The following is a 27,924-nucleotide window of genomic DNA, read 5'->3' on the forward strand; positions in this document are numbered from 1 at the left end:
CGAACTGAGTTTCTGACGCGGGAGGGGCTGCTCCAGACATAAGGAGCTGTGGAACGTTTGTCTGCAAAGGCACCCCTTTGGGGGTGCAAAGCCCAGAAACACACCTGAGTCTGCAGGAGGATCCTGTGTTCAGGCTGAGGCTCGGGGCCTTAAGGGAAGTCAGTGTGGGTGCCTCTGCAGCTGGGGTTTCATTGCTGTGTGTGGGTGGCAACCGGCAGCTCGGCTGCTACGCCTGGACGGGGTGTCCTCTCTTTGGACCAGGGGCTGCAAGCTCCCAGTAGATGGGAGGATGTCCTAGGAGCACGTGGGACTCATTCTGATCTGATGACTCCAGTTTGCTACTTATCGATACTTCAGATGTTGCACTCGGTTCTCTCCTCTCCCCACGTTGAATAGAACCCAAGCCCCGGGAGTTTGAATTATTTTACCCTTGGATTGGAGGGAACACACCCACAGGCACACACCGAGTACTTATTTTTCTGTCAAGTGGGTGGAGCGGTTGGTTGAGAAGGATCTGCGTTCCTAGACAGACATATACACTGCCATTCACCTCCGTGGTGAGAGTTTTCAAATGAGAAATGGGATCCACATGTGGATCCCTACAGCACCTGCTCTCTTCCGCCGCCTTGGCGTCCCATTACCCAGCGGACACCAAGAATCTGCCCTTTGGGTTCTGTGCCCGGGAGCTCCCAGGGGCTGCACGGAGACCTGGGCCGGCTGTGCGAGGACACACTGACTCACTGTCCTCGTGCACGGGGGTGGAGTGTGGCCTGTGTGCGTGCGAGGCTTGGTCGTCAGCCTGGAGGGAGAAGGAACCGCTGCTGGCTCCAGGAAGCAGGCACAGAGGGCTCATGAACAGGCCAGCAGGGGAGGCCGTTCGGGCTGGAGGCGTTGCCAAGGTGATCTTGCTCCTGGACACGGGTTGGCCGGGACGGAAGGCAAGAGGAAGACGCCAACTTCTAGAGAGGCCAGGGAGGCTCGGATCCCACACGGGCCTCCAGCAGCAGCGTGGCTCTGCTCTGCTTCATGCGTGGGCTGGGGCCACAGCAGGACTCGAGGAGGGACCCAGGGAAGAGCGGCAGAGCCGGCGCCACAGTGCAGACTGTGGCTGCTCCTGTGGGCTGCAGGTCAGGGTGCCTGGAGCCCCCAGATGTGAGCTAATTCTGTGAGCATCTCCATAGTGTGTGGAAACTCACTGTGCTGAGATGAGTCGCTTTGAAAAGGACCAAGTGAAAATCTGGAGCTGTGACAGGTATCAGAGGCTGTTTATAGAGTCACAAGCCGCACCTGGTGTGGACAGAGCACCCCGGAAGTTATGCCTGTCTGTGGTGTGTGACATTTCCGGGGCCACGAGGCCTTAAATCTGATTTCTGCTGGTGCCGTACAACTCGGACCCACGGAACCTATAGATTGGAAGTGCAGCTGTGACTGCCACAGCTACACAGTTTGCAAGGTGAAAAAGCAAAGCAAAGCAAAACAAGTTTGGGGTCCCTTGGGCTTTCTCTCCTTTTCTCTGTATTTGAAGCTACTGCGAAGGGAAAATAATTCAAAACAAGAGTGGCTGAAAGTCAGGAGAGAGAGAGAGAGAGAGAGACCTTTGTGCCCCAAGCAGTCCACAGAATCTGTACTTCAGAAGGAGGAAGTGCACACCCAAGGTTGCTTCTCATATTGATCCAGACTGGAAAGAATGAAATTGGAATTGCTTATTAAGCCAGGCCTTTGGGCAGCAGGGTCTGCAAGCAAGCTGCCAGTGTGTGGAGCAGTCAGCAGTGAGCAGATCGGTGTGGAGGTGTCCCAGAGACTGGTGCTCAAACGGAACACATTGCCTCCCCCGCGTTACGATACTGACTTGTTAAAATTTGTTTTGCCCTTCAGGTTGAGCACTAGAGTGACAGCAGCTGCTAGGATAAATAGGATGCCTCTAATCCGCTGTCTCTGGAGTGAACGTCCTTGACGTGTTGTTAACAGGAGAGAACTGGCCTGGCCTCTCTCGTCACTCTGTGTTTGTGCACATCAGCACCATCGAAAGCCTGCTGCTGCCCTCAAAGTGGCCAGGAGCCTGTCTTAGGCCAGGCTCACACCAGACTGGTCCCGTGGGTAAGAGGAGAGAGGCCTTTGCCATCCTGTCTGCAGCCTGGAGAACCAGGCTGAATCCACTCTCTCCTGAAGCTCCTACCTGTTAACAACCAGAACCCTGGTGTGCCAAGCCTGGGGGACAGGTGGAGCTTACTAAGCTGTATCACGGCACCATCACCAGCCTGCCTCTGGCAGACAGATGTTTGTGATCTCAGAATAGTGACAGGCATAACTGTGCTAATTTTAGGGGGGTTTTCGGTACTGGGGATCAAACTCGGGACCTTGTGCTTGCGAGGCAGGCACTGGAACCACTGAGCTAAATCCCCGGTCCAGCTGTGCTAATTTAAAACACTGCAGGAACACACTTGTTTACAGGTTTATCCAAATTTCCCACACCTCCCCTTCTCCCTCCTTCCCTCCTTCCTTCTTTTTGAGATTGAACATTGGTTAACTTTAAACCATTTGAAGATAGAATTTTATTCCATATTATACAAAGAAGTCTCATATGTCTTAGTAAAAAACGAAAGTTATAAATCATGCTAAAGGAATTACCATTTAAGATCTTTTTAAGCCTAGGAAATATCTTGAACTAGGAAAATGTTGATGCTTCCATCCTTTAGGAATGTCCTGGATTCTGCTTATCAGTTATTTTGTCAAAAGGGAAAATTACAACACATTTAGTTTAAACTACTTCACTAGTTTGTATCTGCAGTCCTGGAGTCGGGACATCCTGTAAAGTACGATGTGTGTTTGTGAGCCTTGCAGAGGAGGCTGGTCTTACAGACAAGAAAGCTAACAAAGGTGGAAACCGAGAACAGTGAGCAGATTGGTGCCCTCAAAGTTGCTTTCTGTGTGAAGGTTGCTGCAGAAGGGACTTCCTTTCCTCACCGCCAGCACAGGCCCGTTTGGGGATTTGACTCTGGTCTTTCCTGACTTCTTCAAGGGTCAGATGAACGGTTGTGCTTGGAGACCCTGGACCTCATCAGGAGTGACGCTATTGGGAATGGCCTGTTGGGCCCAGCACAAGAGCTCTGTCTAAAGCAGTGGCTCCCTCTGCACTTTAACAATTTGTATGGAACCATACTTCTCATGCGCTTGAAAACATTTTGCTCTTTATGTTGGTGAAATGTCCTGCTCTTAGTTAGAAAGCTGATTTGCTCAGCCAGCAGTTTTTTGGAACCAGCTGTGGTATGTGGTGGGACGACTTGAGTTTGTAGGGTCCGCCTGCGTGGGGTCAGCCTGGGATTGGGGAGCATGGGGAGTTCGAGGGTCTCTCTGGGGAGGGTGCTCTCTGGGCGTGGAGGGGTGGATGGCTTCTGAAGGCGGATCTCCCTCCCCGGCTGGAGCTATTTTCCATCTAAGCCTCGGGTGAAGGAAGCCTTGCTGGACCACGGGTGCCCCAGGGTCCTGTCTGGCCATAGGGAAGGGGCCTGCCAGGCTGCACAGGAAAGCTCCCTGCTGGGAAGCCTGGGGCAGAAGGGGAGTGGCCCCCAAACTGACGACCATTTGAATTAAAAATACTCAGAACATTAAAAGACATTAACCATCTTTACAGTATTCGTCCGTTTCTTAGAACACACTCATCCCATGGTCCTCACCACTTCCTGCAGCGGCTCTGGAGCCCTCTTTCCTGAGCGTCTTTAGCTGCGCTGTCCTGGCTGCCTCCACATCCTGAATGGATTCCAAACGTCTCCCTGTCATGGTCAGACTGACTCTGGGGAAGAGCTGGAAGTCTTCACAGCACAGTTCCGATGCCTGAGGGAGGAGGACACACCTCATAGCTTTGGGACAGCACCCAGGGGTTCCCAGCTGGTTCTGCTTCCCCAGTTAATTGTGAGGGTCTGGCTCAACCCTTTGGACTACTCAGTCCAGTGCTGTTTCACCCCAAGCATCGTCTGTTGTTTTCCCCTAAGTGGGTGAGGGACTCTCCTTGTCTTCAGGAAGTGACCGATTTTTGTCAACCTTAGGAAAGCCAAGCACAGATTTAGCTCTGTGTCATCTTTTAAAAAATTACTTAAAAAAATTACTTCAGAGTATGATAGTGGATTTTTTTTCCATGTGCTGAAGCCTAGCCTCGCAGACTGGCCAGTGTCAGCAGGGCTTTGGCTCCTGGTGAGCAGATGTAGGCAGGTGTGGACGGGCGTGGGTGGGCGTGGGGGTTGTCTCGTGCACCATCTGCTCTGGGGCATCATAAGAGTGGAGGCGGTGGTCACCACACAGCAGTGTGTCCTGACATTAGAGCAACTTCACCCAGCTCCTGCCCCGCATTCTAGAAGACAGGACCCACGATCGTTTCTCCAGTGTTCCTTGGCCCCTCTTTCTCTTTCACTGCTCTTGAGGCACAGGCCAGCTGCCTCCTTTGTAGGTCCTGGGGAGAGAGGAACGGACAGGGCTCCACTCCTCCGACCTGGGAGCCTGCACAGCGCCCAGGCTCTGCCCACAAGGCCGGCCTGTGTCAAAGCACACAAATTCAGTTTGTAGAAGGCAATTAAGACTGATTCATTCATTTCATGATGTTTCTAGCGCTTCCAAACTGCTCTCCTGGTTTAGCATAGAAGACAGATAACTGGAAATGTGTTGGTGCTGAAAGTGAACCTGAAGCTAGGCCCAGTGGTGCACACCTGTAACCCCTGCGCTCTGGAAACTGAGGCAGGGGGGATCTTCTGATTGAGCCCAGAGTGGGCAACATAGTGACTTAGGGAAACTGTCTCAGAATGAAAAATAAAAGCAAGGGCTGGAGACGTAGCTCAGTGCAAAGGCCCTGGGCTCAATCCCCAGCACTCTGCACAAAGAATAAATAAAATTTAATCTGAGGACCCGAGGTGGTTCTGTGAATATGGCTCACCATTCTCTTAACCTAGAAAACCCCACAGGAGCGTGAAAAACCAGGGCTTCAAGTCCTCGTGTTTGCTCCAAGGACACAGATGACCCTGCCCGGGCTGGCAAGCATTGCACTCCTGAAAAGCCACTGAGAGGTGGAGGATATCACTGTAAAGAAGCAGCGTGTGTGTCTGGCCTCACAGGGATGGAGTGTGGCGTTTCCTTTGCACAGCACCTTGTGTTGGCTTGAGTCTGGCTACCCACTCTGGGCCCCTCCTCCTCGGCCTCCAGGCTCTGTGCAGGGCTGGGGTCAAACAGAGCCATGGTGGGCTTGGCAGGAGGAAACGGGGCCCCAGGGTGTTGGGGCCATTGGGGGCGGGCAGGGCAGCCTGACTGTTCCTGGGAACTTGTCGGAAATGCGTAGGTTTGCCAGATTTAGCAAATAAAGGTGGAGAATGCCCACTCAAAGGTCAATTTCAGGTCAACACATTTTAAAAACACTTTAAAGATGTATCTCCCATAATGTTTGGAATATACTTATGCTTATTTTTCAAAATCTGAAATCTGAACCTAACCAGACCTTCTGTATTCATCTGGCAGCCCCAGCAGAGAGGGAGGGAAGTAGAAAAGGCCCAGAGCTCTCCAGGGTCACCCGGCCCAGCCCAGCCACAGCCCAGGCCCGGGCTGAGGGAGCAGGAGAGGGAGGCAGGGACCTGGGCAGCCTTAAGCCTAGGCTGGCCTCACTTTCCCTCGACACACTTCTCACTGGGAGCCTTGGAGCCCGGCTGCCCTGTCTTAGTTCTTTCTAACTTAAAAATGCAGCCTGTCAGCCAGCCACAGTGGGGTATGCTTGTAACCCCAGCTCTTCAAGAGGCTGAAGCAGGAGGATTGCAAATTCAGGCCAGCCCAGGCAAATTAGATCCAGTCTCAAAAATGTAAGAAAAACATTTTAAAAGGCCCGAAAAATAGAAGGAGACATTTATACTGTAAGTGTTTGCAGCCCACAAGCACAAAGCAGGAGTGATGTCTGTTTACGATTCCCAATGGGGTTTAGCAAAAAGGGCGAGAAAAGTGCCCCTCTGCTTTATCCTTACATTTGAACTGCACAGCACCGCTGGCTGGTTTAATATATTTAAAGGAGGAAGGCTGTCAGGTCTATTTTTGCAAGATGATGTCTCCGATACTGGTGGAGCAATTAGGCTGTCCCGGTGAGGGTGAAGGCGTGTTTCAGGAGTTAGTTGAAGCCCCCGCCCCTCCTCAGGTGTCATTCAGGGAGCAAAGGAGGTGGCCTAAGGAGGGCACGTTAGGAGGACAGGCTATGCAGAGCCGGGGGATCCCAGAGCTGCTGCGACCTGGGGGCTAGGGCAGGACAGGAAATCTGGGGTTCGGAGCAGACCCTCAGGGTTGAGGCCACCAGGGAGCCAGCAGGGTGAGGTCTCTGCTGCTCTGTGGCTGGGACAAACCAGGCACCCACGCACCAAGGCTTCTGGCTGGGCTCCCGCCCGGAAGCCCCAGACTCAGATCAGGGGACAGCTCACCCAGCTGCCCTGGTCTGAGGAGCAGGGCTCAGGGACAGCCACAGGCTCCAGTGTTCCCCAAGGGCTCAGGCTGGGACGGGAGGCAGCACTATCTCTCCCAGCCAGGGCTGCAGAGAGGATGCCCCCACTCACCTCTACCTACCCAGGGCCTCCAGGAGCTGGTTTGCTGTCTTCTAGGTCCCTCTCAGCGACCTTGTCTTTGAACCCGTGAATTAAATTTCAAATTGAACCTGCAAGAGCAGCCACTTAGATAGGAGAAATGGTCTTCTCCTTCCTTTCATGAAATGCATTTCATTTAGTTTCCTCCCTGTCCTTCCTTCCCCACCTGTCAGATGGACTGTTCATCCATGCAGCAGGGGAATCTTTGAGGGCTGGCGCCCCCCAATGCCCACCTCAGTGCCCGAGACTGTGGGTCATTGAATTTAAACGTGGTAATTTACCAACTCCTCTTTCCAGTGTTCATTTGAAGGTATTTATTATTATTGTCATTTTTACAGCGATTGCAGCTTGCTATTCTGATCTTCCTCCATGGAAGGATCTTTTAAACAATTTGTTGGGCCACGCACTACCTTCTCTTCATAGTTGAGTTGTCTCGTGTCACTTTCTTCTTTGTATCAAAATGATTTCCTCGTTCTCACTGCGGGCTAGAAGACTAACTTACTGGAGATTATTGGATGGAACTTAATAAAGTTGTTTGTAAAATTATACTTCCCTTGAATGCTACCCCTTCTCTGCTCTTAACTAAACAGCAACTAATCCGCAGGTGGGATCTGGAGACTGCTCTGTGCTCCGGTGGGGTCTGGGACTGAGGCCCTGCGCTTGCTCGCTGAGACAGATATGGGCTGGACAGACTGAGACAGCCCGGCAAGCAGAGGAGCCCAGCACTGCAGCTCTGTCACCATGCTTAGAAAGCAGTAATGTGTGGTCATGAGCGATGGGAGCTTGCTGCTGCTCCTGTGGTTGGCAACTGGCATCTCTGGTGTTTCTAAGCACATTCTTCTCGGACGCCATTCCACCACCACAGACCCCAAAGAGAGGTGACAACAGAACTGCCTGTGGGCTTCAGTTAGAAGCAAAGTGGGCAGTCCCAGAGATCTTTAGGGCCCGGTACCGGTGCAAGGAGAGTGATTCTTACTCCAGCCCTCCCGTTGCAAGCGCTCACAGAATCCAGATGCACTGGGTGGGCCTCTGCAGACCCGGAAGGAACTTCCAGCCCCATAGAAGTCCTAATTGTGCGAATTACTGTTAGACCATGATCCTTCTTCTTTCCAGCCTGTCAGGACTAGCGTTTTGGTGTTTTAATGCAAACATCAACCTTCTGGCAGTTAAATCGCTGTACACTCACCAAAATGCAGTTTCCCACAAGTTCATAACGTGAAAAAGCTTCTTCTTCTTCTTTTTTTTTTTTTTTACAGAAAAGCATTTCTATGGAGTGCTTTGAAAGTGGCCCAGGACACCAGAGCTGGCCTGTGAATGCTTCTCGAGGACGATGAGGGTCTTGCTGGCTGCAGAAAGTGCCCAGCCTGTTCCACCCAGGCAGCACGCAGCTCAGCAATGGCTTCACAGGACTTTCATGTTTAGCCCCAGCTTTTTGGTTTATGTCTGTGCTCGTGGACCCTGTGTTCTCACCTCACAAGTGCCTGGGCATTTTGCAGAGGGTTTCTAGGGCTTCGTCCGGCTCCGACACCCCCAGATCACAGCGCCGAGACTCCTTGGCTCCAAGGCCGGGCCGGAAATGCCATCTGACTCGTGAGAAGCAAGTGCACAGGGGTGCCCCAAGGCTCCTTCTGCCCCTGCCATTCTGGGCCTTCATCCTTTGCTCCCGGGTGCCCTGCAGTGAATCTTTGCCCCTCTGGCTCCTACCATCTCCACAGTGGGACACGGTGCCTCTAGGGTCCTCTCCAGTCTGATTCGGTGTGATTTTGTAGCTGGCTGTCTCTTCCCCAGGACACTCTGGAATGTCTGATATCTTTTCATTTTGTTTTATTTTTTTGTACACATCAAGAGAATATTGCCTGAGTCCAAAGGAGACATAATGGATGGAATCTGAATAGGGTCGCACTGCCTGGGAACACACGATAACAGAGTTATTTTATTGGAAAAGAACGATTTCAACAAAACAGGGGAAAATGGGAAAATTCAGCCTTTTATCTGGAAAAACTGCATTTCCAACCAGCTTTCCCCCTGGCCCTTTCCAGTGTGGGTTCAGCTTCCGGTGGGCACAGGAGCGGACAGCAGTGATTTCTCATCTCGGAGGCAGAGGTGGGTCCTGTCCTCGGCAGCAATAGCAATTTTGCAGCTAGAGAAATTCCAGTTTCCTTTTGAAGCTTTATAGCTATTTTACCTGCGGGCCAAGGCGATGCCACCTGGCCCCAGGCGTTACTGGAAACACCTCTGAGGTTGCTAAATTGTACTTTCCCCACCCCGTGACAATTGAATACTGAGTCACAGCTACTTGTTGAAAATTTCTCCCTTGCCTTTCCTATAAATCCAGCCAACTGAGACTGTAATTATGGTTATGCATGGAGGAACTGAGCTGTAATTTTGAAATTATGAGTCTGAGTCATTTGTGGAAGAGTAAGATAGGATCTTTCAAGACATTGGGAGTTATATGCAGATAGAATGTCCAGGGTCATTCTGTTCACAGGTCTCAAAGCTGAACAGAACCTCAAAATCTTGCCAGTTATATATCTGGACTAGAAATAGCCCATGAGGCCACCCTGGTCATTCACAGCTGGCAAAATGTAACTCCCTGCTGTGTGTTTCCTCAGTTCCGCCTAAAATGACTTCAGCACAGGGTGGGATGTGACCACTCCTGGGAGATGTCTCCATCCCCTGATAGACTGGTGTGGGGCACTTTCCCCCCAGCATTCCATCTCCATTGGTTTCTGCCACCCGTTTCTGTTAGTGCTCCCTTGAGCTCCTACAACCAAAAATGGATATTTTATCACAGCTGAAATTTTTGATCTGGACAGAAAGGCTTCTGCTACCTCTGTTGACAATTAAAAGGCTTCCAGGGATATTTTAATATTAGTCCTTTGAAAAATTATGAGCTTTTAAAAAGCTATTTTAAAATGGTATCAGTTAGAACCACATTGCCTGATACTGGAAATCTCTGTCTTTGGAATTCTTTTTTTCTTTCTTTCTTTTTTTGGTACTAGGGATCGAACTCAGATCCTTGTGCTTGTGCAGTAGGCGCCGAAACCACTGAGCTAAATCCCTGGCCCTGTCTTTGGAATTCTTGAAAGAAGTATCTGCTTTGTTTTTAGTCAGTGAGAACTTTTGGGTGAGGAGGCTCCCATGCAACCTAGGGTCACATCAAACAGGCCAGGGTTAAATGTTGCCAACCAGTCTGCATCTGACTGTCCCCATGAACTTGTCCACCTCAGCCAGTGCAGAGGAAATCTGCAGGCTCGAGATGATTTTGTCCCCCAGGAAAGCACTTGTTCTATTTCTTCATGGGAATAGTTGTCAGAGCATTACGTGTTGCTCACTGCTAAAACCTAAAGTCCACTACTGATCTTCCTGAGGCCCGAGCACTCTCTGTGGTTCAGCTACTGGTTCGGGATGGCTCCTGACTGTGCTCCTTCCTGGGAATTCAGCTTTGTATTATTCCCTTTCTGTAACACGCGGGCCCCTCTTGCTGATAGAGCTTCAGGTGACTCAGCTCTGAAAAGCAACTTCTGACTCTTCAGAGAGTGACCACCATGCACGCTTAAGAGTGGGCTGCTTTATCCGCTTTAAGCCGAGAGGCGAGAGGTCATTGCTTTCGGCCCAGGAAGGGGGGGGGATAGAAGACCACGGCTGGGGGTCAGCCAGGGAGTGTGGCGCTTACCGGTCGCAGGTGGCAGTCCTGGGACTCAGCTCACATCTCTGTGTAGACACCAGGACATCTTTATGACCACAGGCACCCGCCTCTGGCAGAGCTGTGCCTGTCCTTGGTATCCCCACCCAAATATGTGACCATGTTCAGTGTCGGAAGGCGTTTGAGATAGGAAGACCCAGAGATCCTCGAGGTGGTGCTGACTGCTGCCTCTCTGTTTTCTTGACACATGAAGGAAAGGCGGAGACTGGAGCAGAGTGCAGGACACAGGGCTGGACAGGAACTCGAGGCAGGGCCAGTGGGGGCGAGGGTCTGGGCAGTGCAGGTGTTGGCTCAGCAGTGCTGGAGGTGGCGTGGACTTGACTCTGACCCCTTTTTGAGACACCAGTCAGAAACTTGCACCTGAAATTAAATCCCATGCACAACAGGCTCATCCATTTGCAACTGAGAAAGACTGGACAGTAATCCCCACAAACATGCAGCCCAAAGCAGCTGTGCACACAGATCGGAGGCACAGGCTGAAGGGCCAGGGTGGGAATGTGTCCTGCGAGATACGCCAGGGAAGAGGTGTGCGCTGCAGCTGGAGGAGAAGCTTTCTAATCAGGCAGCCACAGATGAGAGTGGGCCGGAAAGGCCCGTGTCCACAGGTGGGGACAACTTCTGCCCTTTTCCCAGCAGGGGTGATTTTCTACGCACACTGCTGTCTCCTTGGTCCGAAGGAGGTGCGGCAACTGCTTCCCAGCTCGCCCTTCCCTTCCTCTGGTCCTCGCCTGCCTTCCCTTGCTCCCCGGAAGTCAGACAGGGAGTCAGGGGAAGGTCAGAGGCCAAGGCCGGCTCAGTACTGATGAGGAGGCTGAGACACTCTGTACAGGCCACGTCCGAGGTGCTGTCATCAGGGTTGCATTTGACTCTTCTTGCCGTGGAAACTGAGGGAACTTTGTGAAACTCCGCCTAGTGTTAAAAAGCTTCAGAGATCTGTCTTTTAAAGTTGGCTTTCTTTTGGATTAGGAGCTGGGGGGAAAGTAGGTTGGGAGGCAGAGAGCCTGCTCAGAAGACTGGAGACTTCTGGGAAAACCAGGTCATGTCAAAGAAAGGGGAAAAACCTGATTATTCAAAAGCTGTGATCAAAGGACAAATGGAGATGGAGCTGGAATTCAGGGATGCGGCTGAAAGTCAGCTCAGGGGCAGCTTCCTGGGCGGCACATGTTTTCTGTGTGTTCAAGCACTAGAGAGGCCACAGGCAGTCACCATCTGGAAAGAGGAGGGTGTGGGCAAGACCCTGCTGCTCCTTGAGGAAGGAAGGTCGCGGAAGCTGGAAGCCCAGAGTGATGGTTAGCACGGGCTGCCGGATACAGAGGAGCCTCGTCTGTGAAGGAGTCCGGTGCGGACAGTCATCCTGCTATGAAGAGAGGGCATCGTGCCAGTCAGGGGACAGTTGTACGCAGCGAAACATGTACGTAGTCAAGGTGGAGAGGAATCTGTGCAGTGCACAGTGATATGCATTTATATTTTGGTTACTGGCTCAAGATGGAACATTCACCTACAAGAAGCTTAAAGCCCACAGAAACAGTAGCTTAAGAAATAGGGAAGTTTACTTCTCTCTCATCTAAAAGGAGTCTGGATAGAGATGGTTGAGGGCAGTCAAGGCAGTTTCAAGGATCATCAAGCATGAATGTTACCGCGTTGCTATTGTCAGCATAAGACTTTCATTTTATGGTCCAATGTGGTTGCCTGAGCACCAGCCATTGCCCCTATATTTCTAGCCAGGATACAGCAGTGAGGAACAAAGGAAAAGAAGGGCAGAAGTTACTTGTCCTTTTTAGGTTTCTTTTTTTTTAAACCACTTTACATTGACCGGTACTTAGTTGTATAGCCACACCCAACATTAAGGAGGCTGGAAATTTCTCTGGCTAAACATATGCTCAGTCCCAAATCCGGGCTTTCATAATGAAGAAAAAAGAGGTAAAGAGAGGCAACAAACAGACTCAGCCACGGCAGGTTTCTGCTTGTGGAGTCCCTTGAGTGCTTCGTCCCTGGGTGTCCCTCAGGGACGGGTGTCCAGAATGCTGGACGTCCCATTTGTGCCTCCCCTCTCAGCCAGAAGTAGCCGGCCCTTCTTTGTCAGACGGGGAAGGAGAGAAAGTCAGGATTTTCCTGAGGTTGCTGCTGGGGCCTCCAGCTATCGAGTCCCGGAAGGAGCTGAAACGTCTGGGCTGCAGTCCCCAGCCCCCGAGTCCTCACTACTTGGCGTTCCTGTGAAGCGTTCTGCACTAGGTAGGAGAGTCTTTTCCACACAGTCCTGCTGGGAGCTTGCAGTCTGACCTCCAAAGCACAGGGCCTCCCGCTCTGGCTCTGATGTCGCATTCCCTGCCCAGCCCAGCCCAGCCCTGCGAAAGCTGGGTGTGAACCTGGAAGGGATCCTGGAAGCCCACGCCTCTGTCCTGGTGCTGGTGGAGGCGACATCTTCCTGGGTTTGGCGCCAGCCCAGGCTGACTCGTGCCTATCCGATCCTGGCAGTGCCCCTGCCCGGCTGGATCCCACGTGGGCAGCAGATGGCCTGCCTGGCACACAGCCGGAAATCTGCACTCTGACTTCCGCTCCTGCCTCACCGGGTGGGGCCCACACTGTCCTGTCCCTTGAAACAATCTGGAGAGAAAAGTGAGCCTCGCTTCCCATTCATCTCCGTGGCCAGGGAAGGACAGGACCCTGGAGCCACAGGCAAGACCCTCCCCGGACAGGATGCTTCCCATCATGCCTCGCGGCTTATCTTGGGCTCTTGTGCTTATTCAGACCGGAGCAGCGCTGTGTCCCCAAATTCCGTGTGGAAGGCCTATCCTCCACGTCCTCAGCATGTGACTGTGCTTAGAGAGTGAGTCTTTGAGAGGGAATGAGGGTAAAATGAGGACACAAGGCTGAGACCTGGTGTCCTGAGAGGAAGAGATTAAAGCTGGATGTGGGGGAGCTTGCCAGTAACGCCCGAACTCTGGGAGGCGGAGGCAGGGCATCACTAATTCCAGCCTGCTCTGTGCAGTGGGGATCCTGTCTCAAAAAACCCCCAAAACCTAAAAAATAAAAAACCAGGGTTGGGGAGCTGGGGATGGGGCTCAGTGCAAAGGCCCTGGGTTCATCCCTAGTTCTGAAGAAAAACATGACAGACTCAGACACACACAGAGGGGCCCCGAGCAGGGCCAGGGCAGAGCTGTCTAGGGGCCGGGGAGAGCAGTCTCGGGAGACCCCGCTGCCCGCACCTGGGTCTCCGAGTGCCTCCTGGACCGTGAGGAAACACACACCTGTCGTTTAAGTCACAGCTGCCCTGGCACACTAACACGGCCAGGAACTTGTCAGGATTCTTCTTTCCTCTCTATTCACGGGGTCTGCTGGCCTTTGATTATCTGAGTGCACAGCTGGCAAGAAGCCAGGACGTAGCTCCTGGGAGCCTGGGATCGAGGAAAACAGGAGAGCGCCAGCTCCCAGAGGAGAGGAGTAAACGGTGCCCTTTGGCTGCCCAAATTAGGCTTTGACCCAGCAGAATCCAGCGCATGCAGTCCAGGCCTCAGAGTACCTCTATTTTAGGACAGCGGAGAGTCATGCTCTTGGGAAATGCTACCAAAGAAGGTGCTAATCCAGTAAATAAAGAGTTCAAGGAAATGGGAAATGTGTTTTTATTTGATTTGGGGAACATAATAGATGCAGAAAGTCCCTTGCCTGGCACTGCTAATGCCTGACCTTGCTCATTAATTTCCGCCTCTCTGCACAGACCTGGAAAATTGCAATTCTCTGCCCCAGCAGCCTCTGCTCACTTAAGACAGAGGCAGACAGTAGGAGCCCGAGGTGGCTGGGTCCCACCCTCCTGCCTGGCAGTGGGGCGACTGTTCGTCACCCAGGACCCCCGGGCCAAAGGCCATGCAGCCTTCTGATGCCCTGGTTCCAGCTTTTTAAAGAGCATATTGTCTGTTTTTCATAAAATAAGCTGCTCTGAGCCAGCATTTTTATCTCCTCCAGTGCATGAATTTATTGTTATTATTCCTTTTCCCCATCACCAGATGCACTGTTCTCTGGGTGGGCCTTGCTCCCGGCTGGGGTGAAGCTTAGGGATGAAAACACCACCGGCCGCCCAGGCTTTTTATCTGTCCTCGAGGCTTTGGATGTCTGAGGGCAGGGGCTGGGCTCCTTGGCCTGCAGGTGGCCTTGACAGGGCAGAGGTGCGGCCCCCAGCTCAGAGGCCCCCAAGGGCCCTGTGTTCACTGCTTAATTACATCCAGGGCAGTACCGCTGACAGATACTGATTCTTCCAAAGCCCATATTACACTTTGAAAGAAGGAAGGACATTCTGCAAACCTCGGCATTCAAATACCCCGTTTTCAAGGCATGCTGAAGTTAAATGACTGTTATTTCTTTACAGCATGCTAAAATTTCAGTTCTTTTATAGTACACTATGTGCTGCGACTCCTAATGAAGGAAAACTCCTACTCAGGACCATTATATCCCAATTTACTGCTTATGTGAAAATTTCTGATCTACAGGATTAGGCCTTAGGAGGTAATTTGTTTCTATCAAATAAATCTTAATCTATGGTGAGCTATAAATACGTAAATGAAAGCCTTTGCCCACTCTGTGTGTGCGTGTGTGTGGTATGCGGTGTTTGTTAAAATGAAAACGGCTGTACCTCTAGACAATGACCTTGTACCACCACAGTCTTGGAAACAAACATACTGGAGACTTCCCTATACCAAGCTCAGGGGTTAAGACAATGCGCTTTCTTGTCCCGTCTTTGGTGTTGGGGATTGAACTCGGGGCCAGCACACACAGAGTGGGTGCTCCGCCACTGAGCTATGTAACACACCTGCCCATGATATACTTTTGAGTTACGCTGCAGTTTCAACTCCTTATTCTAACCTGAGCTGTCAGTGTTCATGAATAGCTCTGTCACACTTTGGGTGACTTTTCATGTCTGTTAATTTCTAAGGAATTTGTGTTAATTGCTAGAAGTCTGCCACTTAGACTGTGAATGCACAGATGAAGCAGACCTTTCAAAATGTGTTGTTTCTAGGCCAGAAGGGTCCCTGCCACCCCCCCTCCTAAGGGGTGGGCTTTGGTCTCATCCTGGACGCAAGCCTCCTCACGCTGGTTCTGGCCCAAACTGCGGCCTGGCACACTCTCCGGATCAGCTCTCTCCTTTGTTGTGGAGGCTCTGAGATTCTATGACTTTTAAATACATTTACCTTTCTACTTTGTTTTCCTCTGGAAACCGGGGACTTGAGAGTGTTCTCTGCTGTCCCGGGTCCCATACTGACAGCCCATGGGAGACATTCAGGACCATGTTCTAGTTTGGTATGAATCCTCCTGGACCGCCTGGTAAACGAGCTGCCTAGCAATTGATCGATCACTTTATGTGGGTAGAATTGGGCCATTTAAGACGTGTTCTTCCCAGAGGGACCCATTTAGTTCATGTGGAAGTTGCCATCGCGGTCCACATCTGAGATGGCAGTGGCGTGACACCACAGAAAAACCACGAGGTTTGGAGCGAGCCATGGGTTCCGAATCAGCCCTGGCTGGCATCCATGCAGTGATCTGGAGGCTCATCAGGCTCTCTGAGCCTTTGTAAAGTGGGGATACTGAACACGTCCTGCTGCTCTCACAAACGGGTATGGAAATCAAACCACGCGAAGAATTCAGAGCCACTTCTAAATCTGTAAAGCCCAAAGCTTTCTCAGGCTGAACTGTGACCCTTCCCGCATGCATACTTTTGAAGCCCTAACCTTGCGTAACTGCACTGGGGGCTGCGACTCCAAAGAGGTGATTAAACGGGGCCATCAGGTGCAGCCTGGTCCAACAGGACCTCCGCCTTCTCAGGAAATGGGCATACAGGGACAGCAGGGAGGCTGCGTGGCCCGGCTGAGTGCACAGCAGGCAGGGGCCTGTCTGCAAGCCCAAGAGAGCTCTCAGGAGAAACCCATCCTCTGACACCTGACCTCAGACTCCCAGCCTCTGGGACTGGAGAAAAGGCCTGCCTGCTGTTTCCGCCCCTCAGTCTTTGATGTGACTGCAGCCTATGCAGCTGCACCGGTACTCAGTGCAAGTCTGCTACAGCCTGTGCTCTGATTGGGGACCTCCACTCCAGCACCAGACTGTGCCCGGGACAGGTCGTATGAGCATGGTTTTGGTATGGCAAACCATCTTCCAATCCTGGGGATTTTTATGACAGTCTTGGAGACTTGTAATATTTGTATGGGATTGTCCTCAACTGATAGCACTTCCTCACTTTTGTATTTATGATTCTCTATTTCCCATTTGCCCATCCAGTGATCTGTGAAAGATAATCCACTTTAGTAGCTGAGCAAGGATCTATTTCATGCTCCGTAAAGAGAGCCTCTTATGGTAATGGTGCATTCGAGAAGGGCTACCTGAGCATAATGAAACATAGGAGCAGAGGCCCTCGCTGTGCCTGTTTCCGAGAGGCAAAGGCAGTATTTCAGGACCGTCAGGACTCTCTAGAGTTGTGCAAACCTGAATAGAGCTGTCTTGCTCTGGGCTGGAGGTCACGGCAGAAGGGAGTCACCAGGTGGTCTGGCCCCTGGACATCGTCTCCTCATGCTGGGGCTGGAGCGAGGTGAACATTCCTGGTGGCTTGATGATGTTTCTGTCGGGGAGAGGGACAAAGGCGTGGACCATTTTACAAATTTTGTGTCCCTTGGGTGAATGTGGGTGTGGGGAGAAAGAGAGAGAACAAACAATAGGAGCTATAAGATAGATAATGCAGCACACAGGGGGCTAGAGAAGGTAGCAGTTAATGTAAACTGTCCAGCCTAGTAGACTTATCTATTTCTTCTGAGCTGCTCTAGTCTTGACCTTCAGCCAGCTGTCTTCCCAGGATGGTTGGGAGTTTCCAACATCTTCAGTTCCACTTATGGCTCTTGTTTTATAATAGCTTTGTATAGATGCTTAGCATCCTCCTCCTTTACTTTGTTGTAAAATTTTCTGAGTTTGGTTGACACCTCTCACGGTTTTTAGTATAATAAAAGCCACTGTCAGCCAGGTGTGGTGGCACAGGAAGCCTGGTAGATGTTGATCTTTTCTTTGCATGACATGTCTTCCAGGGAATGGAACTGGGAGCAGGGGAGTGTAGGGCCTGTGGGGGACCCTGGCCCATGCAGCCACACTAATGGCCAAGAACTTCCCCTCGCCTGCCTTGTGGAGTTGCTGCCTTTTCTACTAAATCTGCTAATCGGAACACTCATCCTCCTGGTGGCTTTTGTGGGCCACTTGAAGATGTTAGAATGTCCGCAAAGAGGAGGCAGCTGTGCCCCAGGGCCCCTGATGGACGCTGGAGCCAACAGATGTGCAGCTGGGGACAGAGTGTGGAGGGTCTGGGGAGAATACTCCTCACCCAGCCTGCCTCGAGGGCAGCTGCTCACGAGCTTGCTGTCCAGGCAGTGGAATCCCAAATAAAAACGTGGTCCTGGCCCCCTGCAGGCTGGTGATGACAGTGACATTTGGACTGAGCGTCTGGGGGCCTTGTGGAGTCCAGGGTGTCCTTCTGCCTTGTCCCCGTGCCAGGTCACTGATTTTTGAGCTGTGGGCCTTGTGGACGGCAGGCAGGGCTCTCCCTGGACATGGCTTAAGGTGCTTCTCCCCGCAGCAAGCCCAGCTGCCCACGCTCATCATGCAGGTGGTGAAAGAAGTCCTGAAAGAGACGCTTCTGTGTGGGCGCCCAGGGCCCGGAGTCTCACCACCGATCAGCCCCGGGTCCCTTGCTGTCCTCGGCTCCTCCGCGTGCCCGTGCAGGGCTGGCCCTGTGGCTGTGCTTCTGATAAGGTGTTGATCTGGGACCTGGGTAGAGCAGGCTTTCAGAAAATGATTTTCCTTCTCCATTTCCTAAATGGGGAGACTGAGCCCTAGAAGAGCTGAGAAGCTCTTCCGGGTCACACAGCCGACCAGGCAGCCCCAGGCCTGGCTCTGTCCAGACCCCCACACCCACTTCTTCTGTGGCCTCGCCGGAATGGGGAGGGTCAGGGCTGGGAGGGCTCCTTTGTTCCCTGGCCAGTCCCGGGGGTGGTCACTGTTCTAGCCTGCAGGGGCTCGCTCCAGGTCCCAGGCCCGGTCCCAGGGTGGAAGTCTTCCCCTGGATGCCTGTGGCCGCTTCCCTCTGCCCTGTGACTCGGTGATGCCTTCTGGTGCCATGCTGCCCCAGAGCTGGTGCAGAGGCTGGCTCGCTCATCTCAGCCCACCAGCTACAGGTGTGGACTGGACACTGGTGACCAGCGGTGACAGTCAGCCTCCTCCTCCGTACCGGGCCTGGTGGGGCCTTCGGGCGTCCGGCCAGTGTGCCCACCCCCAGCTCACTCTGGCAGGGCCAGGGGACAGGAGCATCCAGGAGGAAAGGAAGGGTTAGAGAAATGGGCAGTGATGGCCTGGTGAAGGCGCAGGTTCGGGACTCCCCAGGCATGGAAGGAACCGCCAGGGCCCTTGGGCCTTCCCGTGGCCTGCTGAGTCCTCTCTCCAGGTGTCTGCAGGGGAAGAGCCGCTGGTCCTGCTGGTGGCCCCCATGTGCATCCTGGATCCCTGTCACCATCACCAGGGACACTCGAGGCCCCTCGGCAAGCTCCCAGACTGGGAATAGAGGCCCTGGCTGGGGACAAGCTATGAACCTCGTCTCCCCTCCTCCAGCCTCCCTGGCTCCTGCTGAGTCCTGTGCGTCCGGAGCTGAGCTGTCCTTTCCTGGCTGCCAGGACCATGTCTGGCCGCCCGGGACCTTACGTTGCTTTCGCTGATCCCTGTGGCTGGGAGCCCGAGGAGCTGTTCCTTCTCTGCTGACAGTGTGTCCCCTCCGTTCCCTGTCCCTGGCCTGCTCAGGGGCAGGAGCTCCCTGTCTCGGCGCCTGAGAGTGCAGAGAGAGTGTCCCCAGGGAGTGGGGACTCTCCAGACCAAACAGAAGGCAAGGGTTCCCTAAAAATCCCCGGTTGCTTTTTAAACAGTGATATTTTTCACGCAAGGGAAGATCAATACATCACTTCTGGCTGAAGGTATTAGTTTAAGATATCATGCAAAATTGCTCTTTAGGACCTAGTCTTACCATCTCATTATGTGTTCCCTAAGTAGACTCAATTTTCTGCATCTGCATTTGTCATTTGTCAGAAAGTAATGTGGTTGGCTTTTCCATCACTTTTATAAAACCAGGCCCTTGAAAACCTTCAGGTTGCAGTGGCATTTTAATCCTAAGAGAAACCCCTTGTCTCCCTGAATTGTGGCGAATTCTCCCCTTTGCTGCCCGGTGCAGTCCCAGTCCTTGGGGGCAGGAGGCTTGGGACCCTGACCTCTTATGGACAATGCCAATTCCTGGTGCTGTAAGTGCTGCTGAGACTAAAGGTTTGTTCCCAAGTCCCCGTGCAGGGCAGTTTGTATTTCACATCCATACCTTCTGGGCCCAGGCTGGCGGGGTAGCATTAATTAAGCATTTAAAATTTTTTTATTAGTACAGTTTTTCGGCTCCTAAATGAGTGCGTTCTTTGTGGGGAGCTGGTACCTGTGCGTGGCACGCCTCAGTTCTTTTAGGGCCCTCCCTGCCTACCCCTCTCCATTTCTTGGTTTCCTCCTTGTTTGAGAAAGATCTGTCTCCCTGTTTTCTATTATCTTTTAGGTTGCTGTGTAATTTTTTACACTTTGGGCTTCTCTTATAAGAGAAGCCAGGTGAGATTTAAGCTTGTGCATCTGATTTATTTCACTTAACACAGGGATTTCAAGGTGCATCCATTTTCCTACAGATGACTCGAGTTTACCCTTTTGTATAGCGTAGTACACTATAGAGTAGTACTCCATGGTGTAAATACCATGTTTTCTTTATCCATCCATCTACTGAGAGGCATGAAGGCCGCTTTAAAAATTTTGGTCTTATGAGTTGTGCTGCTATAAACATGGGTGTACATGGTTCACTGTACTGTGACGTCTTTAACTTTTTCAGGAAAATACCTAGCAGGGGAGTAGCTGGGTTGAATGGAGTTTCTGGCTCTAGTTTTCCGAGGACTCTCCATACTGATTTCCATGGTGGCGTACGAGTTTACAGTCCCACTAACAATGCAGAAAGGCTTCTTTTCCCTACGGCCTTTCCAGCATTTGTTGTCCTTTGATTTCTTGATGACGCCATTCTTTCTGGGGAAAGATGGAATCTCAGCATTGTTTCGCTAATGGCCAGCGACGTGGAGGATTTTTCCTGTATTTATTGGCCACTCGGACTTCTGAGAAGTGTCTGTTCCTTTTAGTTGCCTGTCTTTTGACTGTGTCTCTCATAAGCCTCTGCTTGAGTCACAGGGAGCTTCTGCCCCTGCAGTGGTCCTCTGCCCCGATTCCCTGCGGTGTAGACCATCCTGTGAGCGGCCGGGCGTGTGGCAGGGGACAGCTGCCCTGTCCTGTGTACCGCGTGGACTCTCCTGGGTCGCACAGGGCAGCCCAGCGTCCCCTGCCACTGTGCACTCAAGACCCCTTCTCCCATGGAAACTGAGAAAATCTGAGAGAGAAGACCACGGTCCTCTGGCTGGGGCTGACAACCCCCCGCCTGACCCGGGCGGAAAGGCCGGGCCAGTGTCCCCCGACCCAGATGAAGGGGGACCTAGGGCTGCAGGTGGAACCTGCTGTGTCTCTGGAAAACCACAGTGGCTGTGGGAGGGTCTGGGAAGAGGACAGCACACAGGGCAGGGCCGGAATAAGCGTGGCTATCAGGATGCATTGCGCTTGTCTGTCTGTCTGCCTCTTGGTCTATCAGGCATCAGTAGGGGTCTGTCTATTATGTGTCTGTCTGTCTGTCTGTCTCTTGCCCTATCTAATTTATCATCTTATGGTCTCTATTATCTCTATCTGCCTCTATCACTCTGCATACATACATACATCTCTAACATAGATCATTTAACTAATCCACATCTATTATCCGTCTGTTCTCTCCCTCTCCCTTTCTGTCACGGAGGAGAGGAGTGGGCAGAGAGGGAGGGAGGAGATGGACCGCTTTCCTTCCCGGGGCCACGTCCACGCTGCTAGGGCTGTCACCTGCACTTCGAGATGGCCCAGGTCGCCTGGGGAAGTCGGGCATGGCTGTGCCCCCTGAGACCTTCGTGCTCCTGCTGGTGGCCAGAGCCCCTCAGCCCCGGCTCTGGCTCCAGCTATTCCAGGGCCTGGTTTTTCACGGCCCCTGTGGATGGGCCAGATCTGGGGAAAGGACCTGCCTGACTCAGCCTTTGACTCAGGCCACCTTTCCCCTGGGCTGTGGGGGTGGGGTGGGGTAGCCCTGAGTCTGTGCCTGCCCAGGTGTCCGCACTGGAAAGACAAGGGGACAGGAAAGGGGGCCTGGGTGCCTCTGATGCCCGGGAGCTTAAGGACTCTGTCCCATCAGGCTGGAGGATTTTATTTATTCGATTCCACTGCTGGGCCGAAGGTTGCTCAGTCAGTGCACAGAGCAAAGGGACACTCAGCCCGCACCTTCCCTTCCTCTGGGCTTAGGGCCTTCCTCCAACAGACCATACAGAAACAATGGGTTAGATCCTCCCGCCTCAGCAGGCGCTGAGCTGATCCTACCTTGCAGGACTGCAGGGTTGCAGTCTGTGACTCTTCAGTCTAACTGTGGGGCCAGACGGAGTCCCTCAGTCATGAGGATGATAAAAACCCAGGCCCTGAATCCAACAGGAAAGTCTCTCTGGCCTCAGGAGCATGCAGAGTCTCGGGGAACCGGCCTGTGACTTGGGCTACCTCGCCCCAGTGCTCGGGCACTGTTCACATGGTGTCTCCATGAGCCTTCAGGAGAAAGTAACAGCACAGGTATCGTCTAAAAAACAATGGGTCAACTGCGGCCAATAGGAGCATAAAATCAAGCAGAGCTGCAGAGGTGGTGCACACCTATAATCTCAGCGCTCCAGGAGGCTGAGGCAGGAGTGTCCTAAGTTTGGGCCTAGCCTCGGCAACTTAGGGACTTAGATTCTGCCTCAAAATAAAAAACAAAAAAGGGCCTGGGGATACAGCTTGGTGCAAAGGCCCTGGGTTCAACCCACAGTACTGCAAAACAAAACAAAATAAAACCACATGCAAAAATATATGAAGTGTTGACCCCGTGTCCCCCTTCTCAGTGTCCCCCCGAGGTGTGGAGTTCGGGCAGAGGACAGCAGGTTCCAAGCTGTCTGGATGCCCCATGGCATAGCCCAGGTGGCGGCAATCAGCCCCCGAGTGTGTGACTCATTGGGGCCGCGCTGGCTTCTCGTCGAGCCGCTGACCGCCTGTGTTTGTCTTTCCCTCACTGCAGACGGGGAGAAGAAAGTCCAGGAGGAGTTTGACATCGACATGGACGCGCCAGAGACAGAGCGCGCAGCTGTGGCCATCCAGTCTCAGTTCAGAAAGTTCCAGAAGAAGAAGGCTGGGTCCCAGTCCTAGCGGGGCCCCTTCCCGGCCCGGCCGAGACACTGAGTCTTCCACTAACAGCAGTGCCGCACAGAGTCCGCACCCCGCGCTGCACCCCAAGATGCATGCACAGAGACCCGCAGCCTCCCAGGCGGGCGGAGCAGCTTAGTCTCCGTGTCCACCCCTCCCCGCGATGACTGTCCCTGATGTTGTAATAAAAGGAGCTAAGACCGAGTCCAGTGTCGCCTTGGTCTGTCTTTACTTGAATCTAGGAAGTTCCAGGGTAGCGGTGACTGCCAGCCAGAGGTCTGCTTTCCTCTCCCCTTAGGAGTCAGGGAGCGAGCTCAGAGCCTCTGAGTTGCCTGCAGCTCTGCGCCTGTGAGGCGCCGAGGGCCAGGCGCTGGCCTCCTGATGCTCCACACCCCCAGCTCCCCCCGTCACCTGCTGCTTGCTCCGTAGGCCATCACAGCCCGCGCTTGGAGCAGCTGCCTGGCTTCTGTCCTGCCTGTCTCTCCCCTGAGAGCCTCAGGGAGAGGCCACTCCCCGGGCGCCAGGGAGCCCCTCCTGTGGCCAGGTGGCCTGAGTCCATGGAGCCCCTGTCTACCGGGGTCTGCACTGGGTAGCAGGTGGGGGAGCCCCACCCTGAGGTGCTTGTGGCCGTCACTTGAGCTTTGCCACAGGAGAACCTGTGGGAGTCGCTGATGTCTCCGACATCTGGGAGGCTCCACGGGCGTGTGGTGTGGTCGCCCACACCTCTTTCCTTTGCCGGCTCCTTACCTGAGGCTCAGGGTAGAATGGGAAGAAGAGCGGGAGAGGGAGGGGGGCGCTGTGTGCGTGCGTGCAGTGTGCAGCTCATATGCAGGTATGTGCCTGTGTGTGCATAGCTCGTGTGTGTGCACGCGTGGGTGTGTGCCTGTGTGTGCACAGCTTGTGTGCATGTACATGCGTGTGTGCAGCTCGCATGCGGGTGTGCGGGTGTGATGCGTGCTGGGGTTAGTAGAGGTAAAGCTCTTGTGCTTGGGGCCCACCTCGTGGCCTTGAGTGCCCAGGCTGAGGAAGATGCACACACAGGCGCGACCTGGCCTCGCGGAACTCCCGAGGGCCCTGCTCATCCTGCGGGGTCAGGCACTGCCCTGCTGGGCACCTGCGGTGTGAGGGCTGGAGAAGGGCCAGGACTCCTCCCATCACTTCCCAGGGTGGGGCACTGAACAGGATCACAGTGAGGGCTGGGCGGGGTGTCCCAGGAGAGGACAGCAGGCCGAGGGACGCCCCGGCAAAGCCTCTGGAGACGTTGAGGTGCGAGCTGTCACTGGAGTCCTCTACAGCCACTGACCTAAACTGGGAGCCAAGCAACGCTGCATCTGAAGAGGATTGCTTCACACTAGCGTCCTCCCAGCACCCCCACTGTTCCCTCATCCTCTGAAAACTCCGCCTAAAGGAAATGGGTGTGCTTGGAGCCTGGCCTCAGAGCCCTGCGGAAGCTGACCCAGTTCCAGGTGGGATACCGCTGAAGCAGAAAGTGCTGCCTCGCAGTGCTCCTGAGGGTCTGGGGTCTCCTACAGCCTACTGTGGGCAGGAGGATGAGGCAGGCTGGGGTGGGGGCTGCAAGGTTGGGAGAGGCCCCTCCAGGACCGAGATCCACCTCTCTCAAGGGCGTGAATGATTTATTTCCTTTGAGCCATGGAATGAGCTGAAGCTTTCACTTCCCAGGGGGACCTGAGGGCCTGGACTCCAGTGGGAATCAGGGAAGTTGAGTCAGGGGCCACAGGAGGCCGGCAGAAGCAGTGGCTCATGACCTCTGGCTCTGGAGGCCCTGTCTTTCCTGAGGGCTGCAGCATTCATCCTGGAAGGAGGAAAGGGCTTCCTCAGGGTGGGCACAGGGGCTTGGCACCTTGGAGAGTCCCTGATTCATTTCCTTTTGTGCCAACTGACTTAGTGATTTTAAATTGTATTTAATCGGTTCTTACCGAAGTCTCAGGGTGTGCATGGTTGCTGTGGCACAGCTGTGTAGCAGGACAATCCTCAGCAAGGTGTATGTAGCCAGGTAAAACATATGTACATTAAAAAATTGTTATTTCCTACTATTGCTATTATTATTGTTATTATTATTTGCAAGAAGCTGAGAAAGCCCGTTTGGAGAGAGATGCAGGAGGATGTAGGAGAAGATTCAAGACTTGACACATACCGGTCCAGGAGCGATGGAGGGAGGCAGCTTCAGTCGAGCTGTCATTTGACTGCACTGAACAGGATCCCACTGACACTGGCTGAAAACAGACAGAGTTATTCAGGTCTCACAGACATCCAAGAACAGAACATCCAAGATATCCAAGAAGAAAATAAAGAGAACACCTCGGTCAGAGGCCATGGTCAGCCAGAACCCTTCAGTCCTTCATTCTGCTGTCTAAGAGGGTGACAGGAGCCACCTGAGATGCGAATTTTATTGTCACCCTCGTCTACAATAAACAGACATAGAATGGAAGTCAGGGCAGACAGTCAGCTCAACACACTTGTGGGGGCATTTGTAGGATTCCCCAAAAGACTTAAAAAATCCTCAAGCCCATGGTGGCCTCAAGGTCAACAGGCAGCTGTACTGGCAAAGCCAGGCTCCTGCCGGTTCTGTTTCTCAAATCTTCTCTCCTGTGGGGTGCGTCACCTCTTGTGCCAGCCTCACTATGAGGAGCAGTCTGCCTGGGCTTCAGCCTGACTCAGCCCAAGCCCTGGGGTTGTCCTGGGAAAGACCTATGACTTCTTCCAGTCTCAGTTTCCCCTCTGTAAGATGAACATAATGAAGCCTCTGGGTGGAAAGAAAAGATGTAAAAGGTTGCCTTTCTGGAGTCATTTGTGTGTGTCAGGGTGTAGCAAGCTACCGATGAGGCACTGTTTCATTTGATCTTCTAGGATACGTGCTGTATCCTCATTTTCCAGACAAGGAGCTCAGGCAGGGAGAGGACGAGGAGCACTCAAGGCCACGCACTAGTGAGGGATGCAGCTGGCTCCTTGTCCGGGTCTGCAGTCTGCGAGCCCCTCTTCAGGAGAGCCAAGCACTGAATGTAGATGTTGTGTAACTCCCAGTGCTTCCTGTCCACAAGGGTGCTGTTCAGACTCTGCAGTCCCCAGAGACCCCATGATGCCTCTCTCAGTGATTCCAGTCCCCTGTGGTCTCCTCAGTCCTTGAGTCTCAATTTATACTGTTGGGAGCTCCCAGGTCTGTGGTACTTTGTTACAGCAGCAATTCTGTGTCCGCAACTGATACAGCGGTATTTATGGTGTCTTGTCCCTTGCAGCCTGGTACTTCGTGTTGGCTGTGGCTTCCTGTGACACAAGTGCTCATCATTATCCCTCAGCCGGTGCAGAATCCCTGGAGAGGGGAGGCTGCAGTCTGCCCCTTGCTATAAAGACAGTGCTGCATCACTCTCCTGGGCTTCAAGGCCATGGCCCAGCAGCGAGGCTGCTGAGGTGGCTGTGTCCTCGGGAATGCAGGTGCAGCCACACTGCCACCCACAGTCCCCCAGGGAGGTGCTGACAGCCTCAGAGCCCACAGTGCGAGGGTACCCACAGCGGCCATGAGCAGACAATGGGGGGAGCCTTGCAGGCCGGCCCGTGTCCAGCTCTGGCTGTCCCTTGGCCTTCTCCTGGGTCAGGTAGAGCCCAGCTCTTTTGTGCAGCTTGTCTGTAACTAGGCCAGCAGCCCCTGAAATGCCAGGGCACCGAGCCAAGCTGATAAGCACAGCAGCTGTGTGTGAGCTGAGCGGAGCTCGCAGGCTCTGCATGATTCTGGCCCACAATGGCAGCGACATTCCCCTGCCCACCTCCTCTCCCACTGCAGTCGCTTCCCTGAGGAGGGTGGCCTCTGCCATCCTCCCGAGTGAGGGACATGATGCGGGCTGGCGCCTGTCACACGGGAGGAGGAATGTGCGTTGATTCCTAACCTCCGGGGACCCCAGGGGAGCGTGCGGTGCTCTGAGCTCAGCTTTGGGTCTGGGTCCAGATGAACAAGGCATCTGGGGCCTCTCAACGAGAGCTCAGCTTCCATAGCTGTCCTTTCTGTGCTGCTGTTCGTCCTGCAGGCTTGAGCGTCTTTGTGCTCGCAGACCACAGGGTTGGAGCTGCCAGCTGCCTTAGTTAGAGATCTCTTCCGGCCCTTCCTGCCCTGAACACCTGAGCAGATGGGGCAGCTGTCCCTGCCTGCGGGCCAGGGCCTGCTCAGGGCTGGCTCCTCCCCTGGCGCACACAACCCACCAGCCCCAGCTTCCCACCAGACCAGACCAGAGGCACCTGGATGGCCGAGGCCCTGATATTTGCTTCAATCCCTGCAAATGGAAGTGCAGGAGCCATCAGAAAGAAGCACACGTAGCAGCTCGCTCCACTGTGCTCCAGCCCAAGTGCAGAAGAGTTGAGGGAGGACAGAGGCAGCTTCGGGGTTTAAGCTCAGCACTAATTTCCAGGGCTTTTCCCAAGAAGGCTCCTCCTTCCACCTGGAGCAGTGGATGAAGTGCCTGCCTCACCCGTGAAGCACTTCCTGTGGGAGGGACGGAGCTCCGCCCTGGATCAGCCACCCTCGGGGTCCTGTCCCTTCCCCATGGTTCAGGAGGGGTCACCACCACTCCTGTGTCCAGCCACAGGGACAGGCAGCATGGACGTCACCACCCGCAGGGAGGGGGAGATAACTGACATCTGTGGGGACAGGAAGGTTGGGACAATGCAGAGTGCCGGCCACACGGGCCAGCCGACACCTGCCCACTGTGCCTCCTCCTGGCTTGGGATGCAGGCCGTGTGACAGCGGATGGTCTCTGTCGCTGCTCACGTCTCCCCAGCACCCGCTCTTCCAGCCAGTGCCAAAGCTTCTCCCAGCCTGCAAGTGAGGCAGCCGGGGACCTCATGGCCCCTGCTCAGCCCAGTCATGGCCAAGTATGGTTGGACTCGAGGATAAAATCCCAGCTCCCTCACCCCTGGGCAAGGTCACTCCGAGCCTCCAGAGGTTCCCACGGGGCGAGCCCCGGCCACACCCCACACCCCCCTGCAGGACACAGTCTTTCCTGACCCTCCCCGCTCCCACCCTGACTGCCCTCTGACAGCTGCCCAGACAAACTGCTTGCATTCAAATCCTGCTCTCTGAGTTTGCTTCTGGGAGAAACCAAGCCAAGACATATGGCAAGGGAGACGTGTGGGCATTTTAAGCTAAAACTCCGGGTTCCAAGAATTCCAGACCATATGGACCATAAGTTTTGTTTACATCATATTTTTCACAACTTTCTTTTATTAAGAAATCAGCTTCTTAAGATAAAATGGAGAAGA

General features: G+C 53.5%; 1 protein-coding gene across 2 annotated transcripts in view; it reads left to right on the plus strand.

The window, feature by feature from the left end:
- Pcp4 (Purkinje cell protein 4) overlaps window positions 1-22,863 on the plus strand; it is a 67,909-nt gene extending 45,046 nt beyond the window's left edge. For both annotated transcript variants that reach the window (XM_087211179.1, XM_004842478.3), the window contains one exon: window positions 22,535-22,863. In XM_087211179.1, the coding sequence (XP_087067305.1) occupies window positions 22,535-22,662 (128 nt within the window). In that variant the 3' untranslated portion in view covers window positions 22,663-22,863. The remainder of the gene's footprint in view (window positions 1-22,534) is intronic.
- Window positions 22,864-27,924: the final 5,061 nt, after the last annotated feature.

Source organism: Heterocephalus glaber, unplaced genomic scaffold (assembly GCF_053883595.1).
Source record: "Heterocephalus glaber isolate CG9 unplaced genomic scaffold, H.glaber_assembly_v1.0 deba00000122, whole genome shotgun sequence".
NCBI classification, from domain to species: Eukaryota; Metazoa; Chordata; class Mammalia; order Rodentia; family Bathyergidae; genus Heterocephalus; species Heterocephalus glaber.